Raw genomic sequence first — 18,567 nt, 5'->3', positions numbered from 1 at the left:
GTTTGGTAATTTTTTAGAATTCCAAATTTGAACTCTGGAAGTTAATCATTTTTTTTTTTAATCTTCTAAAATTAATAGAAAAGAAACTAGGTGACTATTCAAAGAAGGTGGCAATGAAACCCAAACCTCTATCAGTATTAAAATCACTTGAAGAAAAATACGTGGCTGTTATGAAGAGATTACAGTTTGGTAAGTTGAAATTTTAATCTTCATTTCTTTAGATTTCATTTCAGATTTTTTAATGGTGCTATTGAAATGTGTTCTGGTAAATTAAAGATTTTAAAACTTGCTTGTACCATGAAGTATTCATATTTTCTCTCTCAATACACACACACACACACACACACACACACAATTGTAGCATCTTTTTATCTCTTGGAATTCATAGCTATAGTTATATTTGGATATCATGGTTCAGTAGAAACCTAGAAAAAACAAAGCCAGATGTCTAATAAATAAGCAGAAAGTTGTATTCTTTCTTTACTTCTATTTCTGTATATCTTAGTCTGGAGGAAGGCAAGACTATAAGCTCTTTGAAGGCAGATATATTTTCCGATTTATCATTTAACCCAAACAGCCTACCTAGAAACTTGTACTGAGTTCTTGGTAAGATTTATATAATACTAATTATAAATATCATTAATGTTTTTCCATATATTTAGAATTATATAAACACAAGATTAAAATTTATCATTGCTTTGTCAAAGTACTTAGAAAATAATCCTAATAATATTAATAATTTTTTTTATTCTATTAACTTAAATGCCAGAAGTAATACAGAGTAAACTTCAGCCTGGAATTTTTGATTTTCGAAATCAGGGGAAATAGATAAAGACTTTCTCTATTTCTTAATTTTTTTAAAGAAATATAATGAGAATACTTTTTGACATTTCTTATTCTGAATTATTTTTCCAAAAATATTTTATGCCACTCATTTAAGAATAAATTATCTACTACTTTGCATTGTTATTTAGCTGCTTGATATAATCTACCAATGTGTCCACACTGTAGATTAAAAATCATTTCTTGTTTTTTTTCTTCCATTATAGATTCCATCCATGAATGAATTAGTAGGTGTTACATTAACGTTTATAGTTTACTATTCTTCCACATTGCAGTCCTCTCCATTTTGAGTGGGAAGAAGGGCTAGTGATTTATTAGTGATTTTTGTCATTATAACAAGTATCGTCCATGCTGGTTCTTTTTTTATTTCAGTGTTTGTATTTTCTGTCTATTTAGATACATTTGAGATGGTTTCTGAAGATGAAGATGGGAAGTTGGGTTTTAAAGTAAATTACCACTACATGTCTCAGGTGAAAAATGCAAATGATGCAAACAGTGCTGCCAGAGCCCGCCGCCTTGCTCAGGAAGCTGTGACACTTTCGACCTCACTGCCTCTTTCGTCATCATCTAGTGTGTTTGTGCGCTGTGATGAGGAGCGACTTGACATCATGAAGGTAGACAAAGCAACTTTTTCCATAGTTCCCTGACTATTAAAATATTCATACAAAAAACTAGAAATACCATGAATTTAAAATTCTGTTGACCATTTTGGAGTCAGTGAAAGGAGTTCTTTTCTAATGTTAGTTCAGAATATGCAGATGAGACTGCTGTTCAAAATAAAGATTTAGAAGAAAATACTAAAATACCTTTGTTGAGCATAGTATCAAAGGATTTAATGTTGCCCAGTAGAAAAAAAGTTACAGGATTTCTACCTTGTCATCCAAGATACTTCTCTCATGTTCATACTACTGTCAGACTTCAAAATTATTTTTCTTTTATTTTTTAGGAAATTGATGTATTTACAGATCAATAAGCTATATAAACTTAGTAATGGTAATACAATAATAAATAACTTGCACTCTTATGCTTTAACACTGGTGATTTAAAAGAGTTAGTACCTGGGGAGGTGCTTTCTTTACATTTATGATTTAATTCCTAGGTTAAATATTCTATCTTCCTTGCAAGATACTCTGCTGAAACTATTGACCCATTGATTTGGAGAAGTTCTTTTGTTTGCTTGCTCTTTTGTTTTGTTCCATTGGATTTTTTAAAATAGAAATTTCATAGACCTTGCCTATATGGCTACACTCTTACTTGTTTCTTGTTAAAAACAATAGAGCCGATTATAGGATGATTACCTAGGAATTATGTTATCACTAAATAGATCACATAAATTCAGACTTGTGACTTTGTCTCTGTTAAGCAACAAGCTATACCTAATATGAAGGATCCCAAAATGGAGTCCCAAAGCAAAGATCAGATGGAGACTAGTGCCACTTACCTCCACAGGCAGCTGTTCAGAACCAGGGGCTTTGCTGCTCAGGCATTGCACAATAAAGAACTGTTGAGTGGCTCATACAACATTTGTTAAATAATTCCGACACTCACTGTTGGGTTCTTTGCTATTTTTTGGACTACCAGAAATCCTAAGGGAAATACTTACTGTTCTCTCAAAACCTTTTTGTCATAAGTTGCCACATGAGAACCTTTATTTCTGTATCTACTTGTCTCTTCCCAAAGGAAAATACTAAAAGTAAGTTATTTTAAAAAAATTAACTTATTTGAAGATTAAAGCAAAAAATTAACCTCATAACTTTGCGATATGATAATGAATGTACCTAGAATTTCAACTGGTTGAAAATGCTACAGAGAATATTATCAAGGAAAGCTCTCAGAAAAAAAAAAGTAACTTAATATTTTAAAAGGTATTTGATGTTAAGGTAAGCTTTCCTGCTGCCAATAAAGACCTATCTTTTAACAGTCCATTTTTATCAAAACCAAATCATTTGATCTTAATCTAAAACCATGTCCTTGTCCTGTATTCATTTTTATACATTCTAGTAGAGCTGTATATATACAATGTCAGAAGGTTGTTCTTTTATGTTGGATTGTCTTTTCCTACATATCAGTGTTGAACAGTAACATAGACTTTTGTGTGTTTGTATATGCATACTAGGTTCTAATAACTGGTCCAGCGGATACTCCTTATGCAAATGGCTGCTTTGAGTTTGATGTATATTTTCCTCAAGATTATCCCAGTTCACCCCCTCTTGTGAATCTAGAAACAACTGGTGGCCATAGCGTGCGATTCAATCCAAACCTTTATAATGATGGCAAGGTAATGTAATTAGTCTTTTGTTTCTAGTACCAAAGTGTTGTGACCAAAGTTTCTTTGTAATTTCAACAAAAATTTCGTTTTAGTTATATTTCCATAGTTATATTTCCATTTAGTTATATTTTCTTCAGGCTTCTCTCCCTGTGTGCAAAGATTAGCTAAAGGAATGAGAGAGAAGGAACCAAAAGGGGCAGAAACAGACAGTATTAAGAAGCACTTACTGTCTTAAGTTACTGAGGGACTAACTTAACATGTTCATTTGCCAATTGATAGCGTCCTCCCATCTGGAGATAGTAGAGCCAGATGTCTGTCTTTGCCTCTCACTTTTCTTTACTTTCCCTCTCTCCAATTCCAGTTATCTTTTCACAAGTGCCTGAAGCTAGATGAATGGCAAAAGCATGGTATTATCATCTATGTTCCTTTTTTTTGCGTATAATAACTTTCTCTTGCTATCATAACTATCCAATTTTTTTCTGTGGTAGAAATAATTGTGAACTTTATGTTAAAATGTTTTATATTTTCTTATAAATGGTAAGATGAATTCCTATCACCACCACCACCCCAAAAGTTGAAAATGAGTATAATAAAAATTATTTCATAAACCTTTTAAAATTTGACTCAAAAGAACAGCGATCACTTTTCAAAATAATTTTGGACATTTGGATGAAATTTCAACAGTAAATTCCATGCTGAGAGTATTTAATGTTTGAAAATCACTAGAAGGTCAGAAAAAATTTATAGACTTCACATGCAGACTCTGTTTTGATGATATGAGAATAGCAAGTGCTAGAGGTTGATGGTATATTAAAGATAACCCAAGTTTTCCCTTGGTTTTGCCTTTCTATTTTCAAAAGGTACAGCCTCCCTCAGATCTGGGCTTGCAAGTATCATTTTGTCTTCATCATAAGCTCATGTCATAAAATTGGAATTTGTTGTTTGGGTTTATTTTAGGAGATTTAACCACGGATAGACGTACTCTCTTTGGGAAAGCATAGAACAGGTTCTTTATAACTGAGCAAAGAAGAGGAAATAGCAAGGCTGACTTTACTTATGAGAGAGAGAGAGAGCGAGACTGGAACCTGAAAAGAGTTTTAGTGTAAAATGTTAACATTTTATTGAAGAAATTACTTTCTCAAGACTTATTGGTATAGAGAAGAGGGTAGGGTAAGGGCTTGAGGGTCCAGTATCCTGAATTACAGTAGGTCCTCGGGTTACGTCGGAGATCCATTCCTATGGCGCGACATAACGCGATTTTCACTGTAAGTCGGAACCCACCTACATAAGCACCTACGTCACTCACATGGAGCACACACACAGCAGTAATGCAGTGGTACTACAAAAAAAATTTAAAAGGAAGATAACAATTCCTGAACTTGTGGTAAATAAATAATAAAAAACAAAGAACAAATGTACATATGTTGAAATGACGAAACTTTTTTTGTTATATATAAATAAATGGGAGATGGTGACATAACCACAAAACAACGTACATCGAGTTCGACATAACCCGAGGATTGTCTGTATATAGTTTTTGTTCTATTACATACTGGTAACATTTATTCTCCATCATTAAACATTTACTTTGGTTCAAGATCTACAGGGATAAGATTACCTGCTATTGGTAGCTACAGGGATGCTTTTGATATCAAATGGGATGGTATGCCTGACAATCTATAATCATAAAAGGGTAATGTGCTAATTAGACCGGACATCTTCTGGGTGTCATTCCGGACATCTCTCTTGACAAAGCTGGGGCCGGAGGAAAGCCAGTCCGGGTCCTGGGTGCCTGCAGGTGGTCCGAGGGAAGCCAGCCCGGGCCTCGGGTGCCTGTGGCTGGAAGGAGGGAAGCAGCCCGGGTTCCAGGTGCCTGCCAGTGGCTGGAGGAGGGAAGCAGCCCAGGTCCCGGGTGCCAGAGGAAAGCCGGTGCCGGCAGCTGGGGGAAGGAAGGCCTATTCTTGCACGAATTTTTATCAGGCCTCTAATAGTTTAAATCATAACACAAAGTCTTTTAAAATTATTCATGAAATTACCTGTTAAATGAATTCATGTAGAGCATTAAGAGAACAGCAGAGAGATGGACTACTCTGATTTTCAAAGAACTGCTTATTTTCCAATTAGTTTGCAAGAGTAGATAAAATGTCCCAGGTTTTATTTTCGCCAAAAGCAGTCCATTTCCCTGTTATTCTCTTAATGCTCTGTGAAAGCAATACTGCAAAATACATGGATTTTATGTTGAACTGTGTTTGGCAGATAATTTGAGTTCATTCTTGCTATCTGAGTTGACCAAGTATATAATATGTCTTAAATTTTGATCCTCAAGACCCTATCATGTTATCTGTGAGGTCTTCCTCTTTCCAAAATGATGGTCAAATTTACCCATATACTTCAACCAAAACAATATATTGCAACAGATTGAATGCAGAGGCAGATATGAAGTCAAGATCTATTAAGTTACGCCCAATTTTCAAAATTTATAAAATTTGAAAAAGATTTTTAAAAATGAAAAATAATACCACTTTTTCTCACTGATTTTTGCTTGGAAAAGTTATTTTTTATTTAGAAATGTTAGTTGTATTTAATGTATAGTAGGTACTGATACATTTTTTGTTATTGTAATCACATCTGAAGATGTCAATTTGTTTTAACAGACTGACCCTTAAGGTTTTAGATTGGGTACATAAAACTGAGATACTTTGACATATTAGCAATTCACTTTTAGTTGTGACAGTTTGCTTTTAAAAAGCACTCCTTTCAATTCTGTCTTTTCTCTTTATTCCTCAGGTTTGTTTAAGCATATTAAATACATGGCATGGAAGACCAGAAGAGAAGTGGAATCCTCAGACCTCAAGCTTTTTGCAAGTAAACAAATTTCTCTGACAGTTTCACTTAGAAAATGTAGAGCTACTTAATATTTGAAAGAAATTATTTTAGTGACTGAGAATAAACAATAAGCCAAACAAAAAGAGAGATGGATTTATAGGAAATAAATATTAAATAGTTTATAGGTGAGCAGTCGGTGCATCTCATTTGGAGTTTAGAATCAAAATCAGACATAAGGCACAAATTAGATTTTGTCAAAATTGCCTTTTAAAAATTCTGTAAGTTGCCTTTAAAGTACACTATGATGCAACAGGTAAGACAGATTATCCCATCTCCTAGTTACTATAGGGCTTAAACTCATGTAAGTAGACGTTAATAAATTCCTGGTACTATATATTTCTAGGATATAGTTCTTCTATAATCTAGTTAGTAATGGGATTCATTTGAGGCTCAGAAGTACTGTCTCAAATTTTATAAGTTAGTTTCCACACACCATGCCATCTAATGTTTCTTGCTAATATCTTAATAGTTCTGAATCCTAGCAAAGAAATGAAAAAATAAGCATATTAATAACATGAATTAACTTTGTTACTGGTTTATTAAAGAAACAAACAAATTATTGCTACATCATAGTTTAAATTCACATATACAGTTTACTATTTAAGAAAGATTATCATAAATTATTTTCAGGTAAACTTACTGATGTTGACCTACCCTGAAAGGATTCTTTTCCTACATTCTTATTTTGAATTAGTTTAAAGAAGAAATGAAAAAAAATTTTTTAGGCTGTCACTTGTTTTTGACTCTCTAAAAAGACCTTGTTGCATCCTATGAAATAGAGAAATAGAACTATAATTTTTTCCTTTTTGCCATTCTGGAAACCAAGAAAAAAAAAGATATGTAACTCATACAAAGTAATTAAGGAACTTTATTAAGTAACAACTTCATTTTAAAAATAATTATGTCAGTTCTATTTACTTATTTATTTATTTATTTTAATATATTTTATTGATTTTTTACAGAGAGAAAGGGAGAGGGATAGAGAGTTAGAAAAATCGATGAGAGAGAAACATCGATCAGCTGCCTCCTGCACACTCCGCAACCAAGGTACATGCCCTTGACCGGAATCTAACCTGGGACCCTTGAGTCCGCAGGCCGACGCTCTATCTGCTGAGCCAAACCGGTTAGGACTATGTCAGTTCTATATAAAAAACCCCCAACACCTTTAAATATTTTTTCTATGTGCCCGTTACTCTTGACAACATAAACTAAGCTTATGAGTTTTACTATGAAAGGAAACTCAGAGATACCCTATTTTTCATTAAGTAAATTAGACTTATCTGTGAATTGGAACCAATTTTTGAATTTTAATAAAATTTATATAGTTTTATAAATAACATTTATAATTAATTTTTAAAGTTTTCTAGTTTAAATATGATTAACTTTTATCTTGCCTGTGTATCTGTATTATACATAAATTCTATAAAATAAACTTATACTCAAGGTTTTAAATTTTACAAATTGGGAAACTTAACTACCCATACATAAAAATGATCTTTTCTATATATTCCCTTTAAGGTTTTTTGTCATTTACATAGTTTATATAATCTTAATTAATATAATAAATACAACACGGTAAATAATCATTTAACAATAGAGCATACCCTTTAAAAATATCTTGTTCTAATTTTTTAGTGTTATAAATAATACTGTTATTATACGACTTTCTTTATATTTTATATAGTTTGCTGAATCTAGGCTTCCACAATTGTGACAAAATTGGCATGGTCAGGAGCAAGAAGTGGCTTTTTTTCTTCTGTGGCAAGAGTGAATAGGCTTGTCTTCATCCAGAGCTTAGGGGGAAATCTTTCATTCTTTTCCATTGAGTATGCTGTTAGCTGTGGATTTTCCATAATTCCCTTCATCATGTTGAGGACATGTCCCTCTACACCTAGTTTGTTGCATAGTCTTATCATGAACTAGAAACTTTCTTCAGAAGCAGGCTACACAAAAGTTGTAGGAAATATTAAAAATCTACAAATAACAGGATTACTTCTATTATATTCTAGTATATTTTCCCCCCCTCTGGCTCTATTTTTGTTCATCAGTTTATGTTGTTCATTATATTCCACAAATGAGTGAGATCATACGATATTTAGCTTTCTCTGACTGTATTGTTTCACTTAGCATGATGCTTTTAAAGTCTATTTTGTTGGATATGAGTATTGCTATTCCAGCTTTTGTTTTCTTTTCCATTTGCATGGAAAAAATTTTTCCATCCCTTTGCTCTCATCCTGTGTGTGTCTTTTGTTTTGAGGTGGGTCTCTTGTAGACAGCATATAGTTGGGTCATGTTTTTGTATCCATTTAGATACCCTACACCTTTTTTTTTTTTTTTTAATATATTTTATTGATTTTTTACAGAGAGGAAGGGAGAGAGATAGAGAGCTAGAAACATCAATGAGAGAGAAACATCAATCAGTTGCCTCCTGCACACCTCCTACTGGGGATATGCCCGCAACCCAGGTACATGCCCTTGATCGGAATCGAACCTGGGACCTTTCAGTCCGCAGGCCGACGCTCTATCCACTGAGCCAAACCGGTTTCGGCTAGATACCCTACACCTTTTGATTGGAGCATTTAATCCATTTACATTTAGGTTATTGTTGAGAGGTACTTATTTATAGCCATTTTAATTCTGTATGGCTAGGTTTCTCTCTCTGTTTCTTCTTCTCAGCAATCCCTTACCAGCAATCCCTTTAGCATTTATTGTAATGCTGGCTTGACGGTGATGAACTCCCTTAGCCTTTTTTTGTCTGAGCAGCTCTGTATTTGACCATCTATTTTGAATGATAGCCTTGCTGGATATAGTAATCTTGGTCTCAGATCCTTGCTTCCCATTACCTTGAATACTAGGTGTACTGGTTAATAATGGCGGATTTTGTAATCAAAGAAAACATGATAATTTCAAGAGAAACATCAAAAATGCTTTATTCATAGTAATGTCCATTGCTAGCTACACATTTCCCCCATCTTTCAGGTGATTTGTGGATACCGTCCCAATAGAACTTTTCTTATTTTGAGGCAAGCCATGTAACTGGTTTTTAATGTCCCTATTCTATATATATAAAAGCTTAAGCGACCGTTAAGGTTGGATGACCAGCCAGTAGCTATGACGAGCACTGACCACTAGGGGGCAGATGCTCAACATAGGAGCTGCCCCCTTGTGGTCAGTGTGCTCCCACAGCCAACCTCCCGTGGCTGGCCAACCTTCCACAGTCCCTCCACGCAGCCAGCCAACTTCCCATGGCCTCTCCCCTGGCCAGCCTGCCCCGATTGGCACCCATAGCTGGCTAGGTCAAAGGATCCCACCCATGCACAAATTCGTGCACCGGGCCTCTAGTAATGTATATAATTTCTTGTGAGAGGTTTGTTTCAGTTGGATGTTAATAAAGATGTCATATGCAAGAGGAGTTAACATATTTAATGGTTTGGATCATCAGCCATTTAAGAATGGTTATAAATGTTAAATATATAATACTGTTTTCCTTGAAATGGAAAATTCTTGAAATCAGCCACTGATCACAATCCTATTCAACAGCATAATTTTCCATAGACTTAATTTTTTAAAGACTTAAGGCATTTTACTAATTTTGATTGTTTCTTTTCCTCACCCCAAATATGGTACTATTTCACATTATATCGCTTTTATTGCAAATTAATATTTTGGATTGTATATTTTGTACTTTCCTATATTTAAAACATATATAAAATTTTAATATACTGTATCAAGTCTAAGAATTAAATACTTGACAAGACATAGCATGAAAATAAAGGAAATTGAAGTTAATAATTCTTAATGGGAGTGGGGCAGGAGGAGGAATATGATAAAGTGGTGGATATTTTAAAGATAAGAATAAATTAACAGGCCGAAACCGGTTTGGCTCAGTGGATAGAGCGTCGGCCTGCAGACTGAAGGGTCCTAGGTTCGATTCCGGTCAAGGGCATGTACCTGGGTTGCGGGCACATCCCCAGTAGGAGATGTGCAGGAGGCGGCTGATCAATGTTTCTCTCTCATCGATGTTTCTAACTATCTCTCTCCCTTCCTCTCTGTAAAAAATCAATAAAATATATTTAAAAAAAAAATTAACAGAATGGATAATGGTGGGACTATGGTGACCAAATGAATACATAAAACTGTAGGAGACGAGATTGCTGACTAGTTGAGTGGTCTGGTAGAGGACCATATAGCAGGGTTAATTTTTTTGTTTTGACAACGATAGTTTTTGATTTAGTCAGTTCTTGAACAAATTACAATGAGAATTTCTTATAATTTTGTGAATGCTAATAGGAAGATAAATATAAAAGGGACAGTAAATTCACCCTATTAAAGTCTAGCTCTTTATAAAAATATCAAAGAATTGACTAAGAATTAGTGAACCTACATTGTGGAATGAAATACATTGTTTATTAAGTTAAATATAACCATCCTATCTAATAAAAGAGAAACATGGTAATTAGCGTACATCCGCTACCCTTCCCATTGGCTAATCAGGGCGATATGCAAATTAACTGCCAGCCAAGGTGGCAGCTGGCAGCCAGGCAGCTTGAAGCGAACATGAGGCTTGCTTGCTTCAGTGAGGGAGGAAACCAACATTCCCCGCCTGCCTTGCTGGCCTCTGAGCTTGCAGTTTGAAATGTTGTTACAAATATAGAAGCTAAACAAAACCCCAGAAACCTGCTTTCAGCCTGCCGGGATCTCAGAGCTGGAGTTGATACAGTGTTTCGATTATAGAACCCAAACAAACCAGATACCTGCTTTCAGCAGCAGAGGCCTCAGAGCTGGAGCCAGAGCTAAAGCTGGCCCAGAATAAAAAAATAAAAATAAAAAAAGGAGCAGTTGGGTGCTTCAGTCACCCGCCAGCCTGAAAACAGCCCTCAGCCCCTCACCCAGACTGGCCAGGCACCCCAGTGGGGACCCCCACCCTGAAGGGTGTGTGACCAGCTGCAAACAGCCATCATCCCCTCACCCAGGCTGGCCAGCAACCCAGTGGGGACCCCCACCCTGATCCAGGACACCCTTCAGGGCAAACCAGCTGGCCCCCACCCGTGCACCAGGCCTCTATCCTATATAGTAAAAGGGTAATATGCCTCCCAACACCAGGATCAGCAGAGCCGCGAGGCCTCCCAGCACCGGGATCAGTGGAGCTGAGAGGCCTCCTGGCACCGGAATCAGTGTGACAGGGGGCAGTGCCCAAACCCCCTGATCGCCCTGCGGCTCTGTGTGTCATGGGGCGGGGCCACAACCTCCCTATCCGCCCTGCTCTGTTCGTGACAGGGGAAGGCGCCCCAACCCCCTGATCAGCCCTGCTCTGTGTCTGATAGGGGGGAGCTCCCCAACCCCCTATCGCCCTGCAGCTCTGTGTGTGACAGAGTGCAGCACCCCAACCCCTCCCCCCCCCCCCCCCACGGGCCCTGCTTTGTGTGTGATGGGGTAGAGCCATAACCTCCCCATCGGCCCTGCTCTGAGTGTGAGAGTGGCGGTGCCCCTACCCCATTATTGGCCCTGCTCTGTGGGTGATAGAGGGCGGCGCCCCAACCCCCTGATCCGCCCTGCTCTGTGCGTGACAGGGGTGAGCTCCCCATCCCCCTTATCGACCCTGCTCTGTGCGTGACAGGGGACAGCGCCCCAACCCCCTGATTGGCCCTGCTCTGTGCGTGACGGGGTGGCGCCGCAACCTCCCCATCGACCCTGCCTTGAGTGTGACAGGGGGCGGTGCCCCAACCCTCCAATCGGCCCTACCCTGAGCGTGACTGATGGTGGCATCGCAACCTCCCGATCTGCCCTGCTCTGTGCATGACGGGGCAGCGCCCCAACTCCCCAATAAGCCCTGCTCTGAGCCCGACCAGGGGCTGCACCTAGGGATTGGGCCTGCCCTCTGCCACCGGGAGCAGGCCTAAGACAGCAGGTTGTTATCTCCAGAGGGGTCCCAGGCTGTGAGAGGGCACAGGCCGGGCTGAGGGACCTCCCCTCCCCCCCGAGTGCACAAATTTTTGTGCACCGGACCTCTAGTCCTATATAATAAAAGGCAAATATGCAAATTGACTGAACAGGAGAACGAGTGGTTGCTATGACATGCACTGACCACCAGGGGGCAGATGTTTAATGCAGGAGCTGCCCCCTGGTGGTCAGTGCACTCCCACAGGGAGAGCTCTCAGCCAGAAGCTTACAGCTGGGGAGCGCATTGTGGTGGCTGGAGCCTCTCCTGCCTCCACAGCAGCGCTAAGGATGTCGGACTGACAGCTCCTGGATTGCTAGAGGGCATAGGTCAGGCTGAGGACCCCCTGAGTGCACGAATTTCTTGCGCCAGTCCTCTAGTATGTAATAATATACTATGGTATGTAGAAGACATTTTTCTGTTAATTACCAAATCATTTTGAATTCATAGTCTAAGAAAACTCTTTGTCCACATGTAGCTGTGATAAATACTATTTCTTCATTTGAATCCAGGTAGCTCTTTTTTGTTAATCTTCTCCCGAGGATATTTTTTTCCACTGATTTTTAGAGAGAGTGGAAGGGAGGGTGAGAGACAGAGAGAGCAACATTGATGTGATAGAGACACATCAATTGGTTGCCTCCTGCACACCTTATGGTCAAGATTTTACCCTTTTTTTTTTTTTTTTTTTTAATTAAATCTTTATTGTTCAGACCATTACATTTGTTCCTCTTTTTCCCCCCATAACTCCCCTCCTCCCAGTTCCCGCCCCACCATCCGCAATCACTCCCCACCCACTGTCCTCATCCATAGGTGCACGATTTTTGTCCAGTCTCTTCCCGCATCTCCCACACCCCTTTCCCCCCCAAGAATAGTCAGTCCATTCCCTTTCTATGTCCCTCATTCTACCACAATCACCAGTTCATTCTGTTCATCGGATTATTTATTCACTTGATTCCTAGATTCACTTGTTGATAGATGCATATTTGTTGTTCATAATTTGTATCTGTACCTTTTTCTTCCTCTTCCTCTTCTTAAAGGATACCTTTCAGCATTTCATATAATCCTGATTTGGTGGTGATGAACTCCTTTAGCTTTTCCTTATTTGTGAAGCTCTTTATCTGACCTTCAATTCTGAATGATAGCTTTGCTGGATAAAGTAATCTTGGTTGTAGGTTCTTGGCATTCATCACTTTGAATATTTCTTGCCACTCCCTTCTGGCCTGCAAAGTTTCTGTTGAGAAATCAGCTGACAGTCGAATGGGTATTCCCTTGTAGGTAACTGAGTTTCTTTCTCTTGCTGTTTTTAAGATTCTCTCTTTATCTTTTGCTCTTGGCATTTTAATTATGATGTGTCTTGGTGTGGTCCTCTTTGGATTCCTTTTGTTTGGGGTTCTCCGCGCTTCTTGGACCTGTAAGTCCATTTCTTTCACCAGGTGAGGGAAGTTTTCTGTCATTATTTCTTCAAATAGGTTTTTAATATCTTGCTCTCTCTCATCTTCTGGCACCCCCACAATTCTGATGTTGGTACGCCTGAAGCTGTCCCAGAGGCTCCTTACACTATCCTCGCATTTTTGGATTCTTTTTTCATTTTGCTTTTCCGGTTGGGTGTTTTTTGCTTCCTCGCATTTCAAATCATTGACTTGATTCTTGCGCTCCTCTGTTCTGCTGTCGGGAGTCTGTATAATATTCTTTATTTCAGTCAGTGTATGCTTAATTTCTAGTTGATTCCCCAATATAACATCGAGGGTCTCATTAGTTTTCTTGTAGATCTCATTAAGTTTATCGGCGGCTTCTAAACAGTTCTTGAGAGACCCTAAAAGTGTGGTTCCGAACTCTAGATCTTCCATGGACAATTTTGTCCTGTTTCTTTGTCTCCGCATTTTGTTATGCTTCCTTGGTGCACCCCCTAGTGGTCTTTGTGCGCAGTCTTATAGTTAAATCTTGTAGCTAATTCCAGGGAGGGTTTGACCTCCAGGCCAAGTGGCTATGAGAATCAGCTGTGTCAGCAGTGAGAGAACTTCTGTCCTCTAGGGAGGTGCTAATCTAGCCTTTGCCTGAGGCTATCCGGCAAATGCCTCTGTGCAGGGCTTGGGCGGGGCGGGTCGCACAGGATCAACAGGGTGGGCCGGAGAGAGCAGTGATGGCGGCTCTCAGTCCTGTCCCCAGGGGCTCTGCCTCTCTGAGTCCCAGCACCCGCTGCAAAGCTCGGAGAGAAAGCTGCACTTGCTCTGACCGAAGCCAGGCAGACCCGCTTCTCCCGTTTGAGTCTGGGTCCCTAAAGACTCGCCCGGATCTGGAGCTCAGAGTCTGCGACTCCCTCCCGATTGAAAACGCCAACCGCGCCCTCCGCCGCCAGCCCGCTCTGCCAAGATTTTACCCTTTTTAATTTTGCTTTAATAATAAAGTATTTGAGTCTTATAATTATTAACATTAATATTATGCTGATAATAATATGTAAAAGAAACTCCTGGTCAATAAAGCAGATATCAGTTTACTGTTAGTCAAAATTTCCCATTATAAGTATTTTTAATTTCTTTGTTGCTCAGGTGTTGGTGTCTGTTCAGTCTCTTATATTAGTAGCTGAGCCTTATTTTAATGAACCAGGATATGAACGGTCTAGAGGGACTCCTAGTGGCACACAGAGTTCTCGAGAATACGATGGCAACATTCGACAAGCAACAGTTAAGTGGGCAATGCTAGAACAAATCAGGAACCCCTCACCATGCTTTAAAGAGGTATGTTCAATAAAATTTATGGAATACTTTATTAAAGACATTATGGAATATAGTTTATTGGGATTGTACTTGCCTTATATTTGGAGTAGTTATAGTACATTAAACTTTACTATAGTTTTTAATAATAGAAAATCAGTAGTAATGATTTTTAAAACCACCTACTTCCTAAAAGACATCTGACTACATTTTGACAGTTTTTCTGTTGTCAGTAGTTTTCTTATCCTTTTCTTCTGGTCATTTGTTCATTTACATTCACCTTCTGAATATATTGCAATATGTTATATGTGCCTTATTCTCTCTGGATAGGATTTAACTATTTGAATCTGGTTGGGACTAGGCATTATTTTCTGCTATAGAACTGGGACATTTTACATTTATCATGTGATGTCATGAACCTAATTCTTCCCTGTTAATAATATAGAGTTCACTAAATTGAGTTTTATGGAGAGGAAAAATTGCATTGTCTTTTAAATTTCATTCCTTTGTAATGCTATATACTTTGTCTTTTCATTTCTGACTGGAACACATTTTGTTCCCTTGCTTGTTTAATTTTTAAGGTTATACACAAACATTTTTACTTGAAAAGAGTTGAGATCATGGCCCAGTGTGAGGAGTGGATTGCCGACATCCAGCAGTACAGCAGTGATAAGCGGGTAGGCAGAACTATGTCGCACCATGCAGCAGCTCTCAAGGTGAGTAAGCCTCCGAGCATGAGCCCTGTTGATGGCTTTTAAAGAAGAGTTGTATATTCATTGACAGAACCATGGCTACCTGATGGTAAAGGATGGGAGGGAATCAAAGAAATGTAAAATTTAAGTTCAGAGGCCTAAATTGCTACTCAAAAGTCTATTAAAAAGATAGGTTAGCCCTAACCGGTTTGGCTCAGTGGATAGAGCATCGGCCTGCGGACTAAAGGGTCCCAGGTTTGATTCCGGTCAAGGGCATGTACCTTGGTTGTGGGCACATTCCCAGTAGGAGTTGTGCAGGAGGCGGCTGATCGATGTTTCTCTCATCGATTTTTCTGACTCTCTATCCCTCTCTCTTCCACTCTGTAAAAAATCAATAAAATGTTTGTTTTTTAAAAAAAGATAGGTTAGTTTCCACAATAAATCAACAGTTCCTAAAATAAAAGAATGGGTACAGGACCTGTGATTTATTCAGGTGATGACAACAAAATGTACTCTATAAGTGAATTTTTTATTCCTTTAGCTTTTCCTTAGGCCTCTTACCTTCCAGAATTTTATTACTTGGAGTAATGAGGGAGATGGTAGCTGTAGAGCATCTGTTATACAGACCTGTTTTGGGGGAGTTGAGCAATTGTTTTCAACCTGGGCATTCATGAAGTGGAAATGTAAAACAGGATGGCTTTGGAGATTGTTTTTCTCCTGCCTCATAATATCTGTTCTTATTCCTCGTTTCTTTCATCCTCCACCAGTTATCTTCCCTCTTCCTAGCTTCAGTTTTCTCCATCTCAACTGGCTCCTTCCGTTCTAACTTTATTTTTCTATTTTAAAAACTTCTAAAAAGAAAATTATTTTCCTCTTTAACACTTGCATCCCCCAAACTAGTTTTATTTTGCCCCATTATTATAGAACTGTTTCTCTTTTTATCAAACTAGAGCAATGAATACTTCTGCCTCCATTGTAAAACCCCACCCTCTCACTAACCTTTTGCCATTTAGCTTTCATTCTACCATGCTACTCAGGGCTTTTCAACATTAATCACTCTGAGAGATGTTTTGCCAACTTTGTCCTCTCTCTCTGACAGTAGCGTAAGAAGAGTGCTCAATACGTATTTGTTGGCCTGTGCTGTGGATTTTTTTTTTTAAACTTGACTGTTTCCTCAAATGATACTGTGTTAGAATCCCTGCGTTTGCAATTCTGACATCACTCATTTCCCTGTGTAGCGTCACACTGCTCAGCTCCGGGAAGAGCTGCTAAAACTTCCTTGTCCTGACGGCTTGGACCCTGATGGTGAAGATGCCTCGGAAATGTGCAGTGCCACAGCCGGTGCTGAGGGGACGCTCATGCATGATCAGGTCAAACCCTGCAGCAGTAAAGAACTCCCCAGTGACTTCAAATTATGAGCTGCATTGACATGGACTTCATAGACACAAAGGCTTTGAAGCACAAGCCAAATATGTCAATATTTGTATGTAAGAAACTAATTATGTAATAGGTAATGAAACTGAAACTATACTATGCCCTTACGGAGATCCAGTTTAATTCAAGGTGATCTTTTATTTACCTGTACAAGAGTGTAAACTTTTTTGTGCTTTTATTTTTCAATTGTGAGAACCACTGATTGGTATGTTGAACAAATTTGTGTATACAAAGAATGGATAAATCACTGATATATAAGGGAAACTACCTTAGGAAAGAATGTTTACTGAATGTTTATTTTATTTTTTTTTTACTGTAGAGTGAGAGATTGTTAACAAAGAATATATATTGGTCATTCTTACAACTACTATTTGAAGTCAGCAACTTTTCACTGAATTTGATAGATTTTATGTTTGGCCATATCTTCATGCTCATATTTGATTTCTGAAGACCTATGTACACTTCAATAAAAGTTAATTTACATACTCCTTTTTTGATTTACTGGTACATTTTTTAAATTATAAATCTGCCATAAAAATGTGTTATAGTTGGACACTTGCACTTGTATGGATGAATTTATTACATTCAACATATTTAAATTTATGCCTTCTAATTGCAGAAAAATAAATGAACATGATTTTATTCTATGCCAATATTTGGGCTTGTGAATGTATTTGTTATTTGAATTTAAGTATATGAAAGGAATGGTCAATTTGAAAAGTCACCCTTAAACTGATTTTTTTCCTAAAGGGCTCCTTTTCTTCCTGGACTCTGGTTTTATTACTAAAGTTACCTGTATGCATTAAACACAGGCTCTGTAGAGCAGAGAGGTGGTACCTCTCTGGTGCTGTTACAGTACATTCTGTACCTGCCATATAGGCTCATTTTCATGCAAACTCTTCCTAGAGCCAAATAAATAAAGACTTAGGTGTGTTAGTATGTCTTATTTCTAAAAACAGTTTGCTGTGTGTGAAATACTTGGACACAAAAAATTGGACATTTTCAAGACCTAAGCATGGGAAAGGAAAGGATATTTTTATAAGACCAATTATCACAAAGGAAAAGCAAAGGTGATTTTTGACAGTATTTATAGAAAATAAAGTGGTACATGGGAACCCTGAATCTGGAGCTGACTAGAAGAAGACATATTCTTAACATGAATTGCTCTCTGAAAGAAGGGGAATTACAAGGTACAGAGCTCCTTAAGCATGAATGAAGGAGGGACAAACAGTATGTGACCAGGAAATCAAAGGTTCTGAAACACAGGATGGAATTTGTGTTAAGTCTGGTGGGTGGTGAACTCCAAGAATGACAAAATAGAGTCCATTTATAAAAAGTCATTTACCACAGACATGATAGCTAAAATCTCAGTATAAAATTATCAGCAATAAAAGGTGAAAGAACAGTCATCAGTCCTTTAGTCTTTGTTATTGTTTGGTCTGACAGGGTCCCATCAGGGTGGAGAATAAAAGTTGCTGTTAAATGTATTTTCCTCCAGTTTTGGATCTTCATCATTAAAATAAGCCTTGGTCATTTTCTCCACTCTATACCATTAGTCCTCAGAATACTGTTTTACAAAAAGGAAAGTAACAGTACCAGTACTATAAGGTCCAATTCATGTACATAGTACAGGTTCCTGTAGGTGAGAGTTGAATGACATGAAAATACAATGTCAGTGCAATACGGTAAGTTCTCTGATGGTGTTAGTTGCAGGTACTGTTGGGAGCATAGACGAACGACACCTACCTCAGGTAAATCACTAAGGTGATATGGTCAGGGAACACTTCGGAAGAA

General features: G+C 38.1%; 1 protein-coding gene across 3 annotated transcripts in view; it reads left to right on the top strand.

The window, feature by feature from the left end:
• Window positions 1-17,261, top strand: part of BIRC6 (baculoviral IAP repeat containing 6) — a 180,878-nt gene extending 163,617 nt beyond the window's left edge. For all 3 annotated transcript variants that reach the window (XM_081100815.1, XM_081100814.1, XM_081100813.1), the window contains exons 68-74: window positions 79-189; window positions 1,240-1,457; window positions 2,960-3,121; window positions 5,900-5,977; window positions 14,483-14,671; window positions 15,229-15,363; window positions 16,578-17,261. In XM_081100815.1, coding sequence (XP_080956941.1) covers window positions 79-189; window positions 1,240-1,457; window positions 2,960-3,121; window positions 5,900-5,977; window positions 14,483-14,671; window positions 15,229-15,363; window positions 16,578-16,757 — 1,073 coding nt within the window. In that variant the 3' untranslated portion in view covers window positions 16,758-17,261. The remainder of the gene's footprint in view (window positions 1-78; window positions 190-1,239; window positions 1,458-2,959; window positions 3,122-5,899; window positions 5,978-14,482; window positions 14,672-15,228; window positions 15,364-16,577) is intronic.
• The last annotated feature ends 1,306 nt before the right edge of the window (window positions 17,262-18,567 follow it).

This window comes from Myotis nattereri (genome assembly GCF_964212035.1).
Source record: "Myotis nattereri genome assembly, chromosome: 10".
In the NCBI taxonomy this organism is placed as follows: Eukaryota; Metazoa; Chordata; class Mammalia; order Chiroptera; family Vespertilionidae; genus Myotis; species Myotis nattereri.
This window is presented reverse-complemented; position numbering and strand designations above follow the sequence as displayed.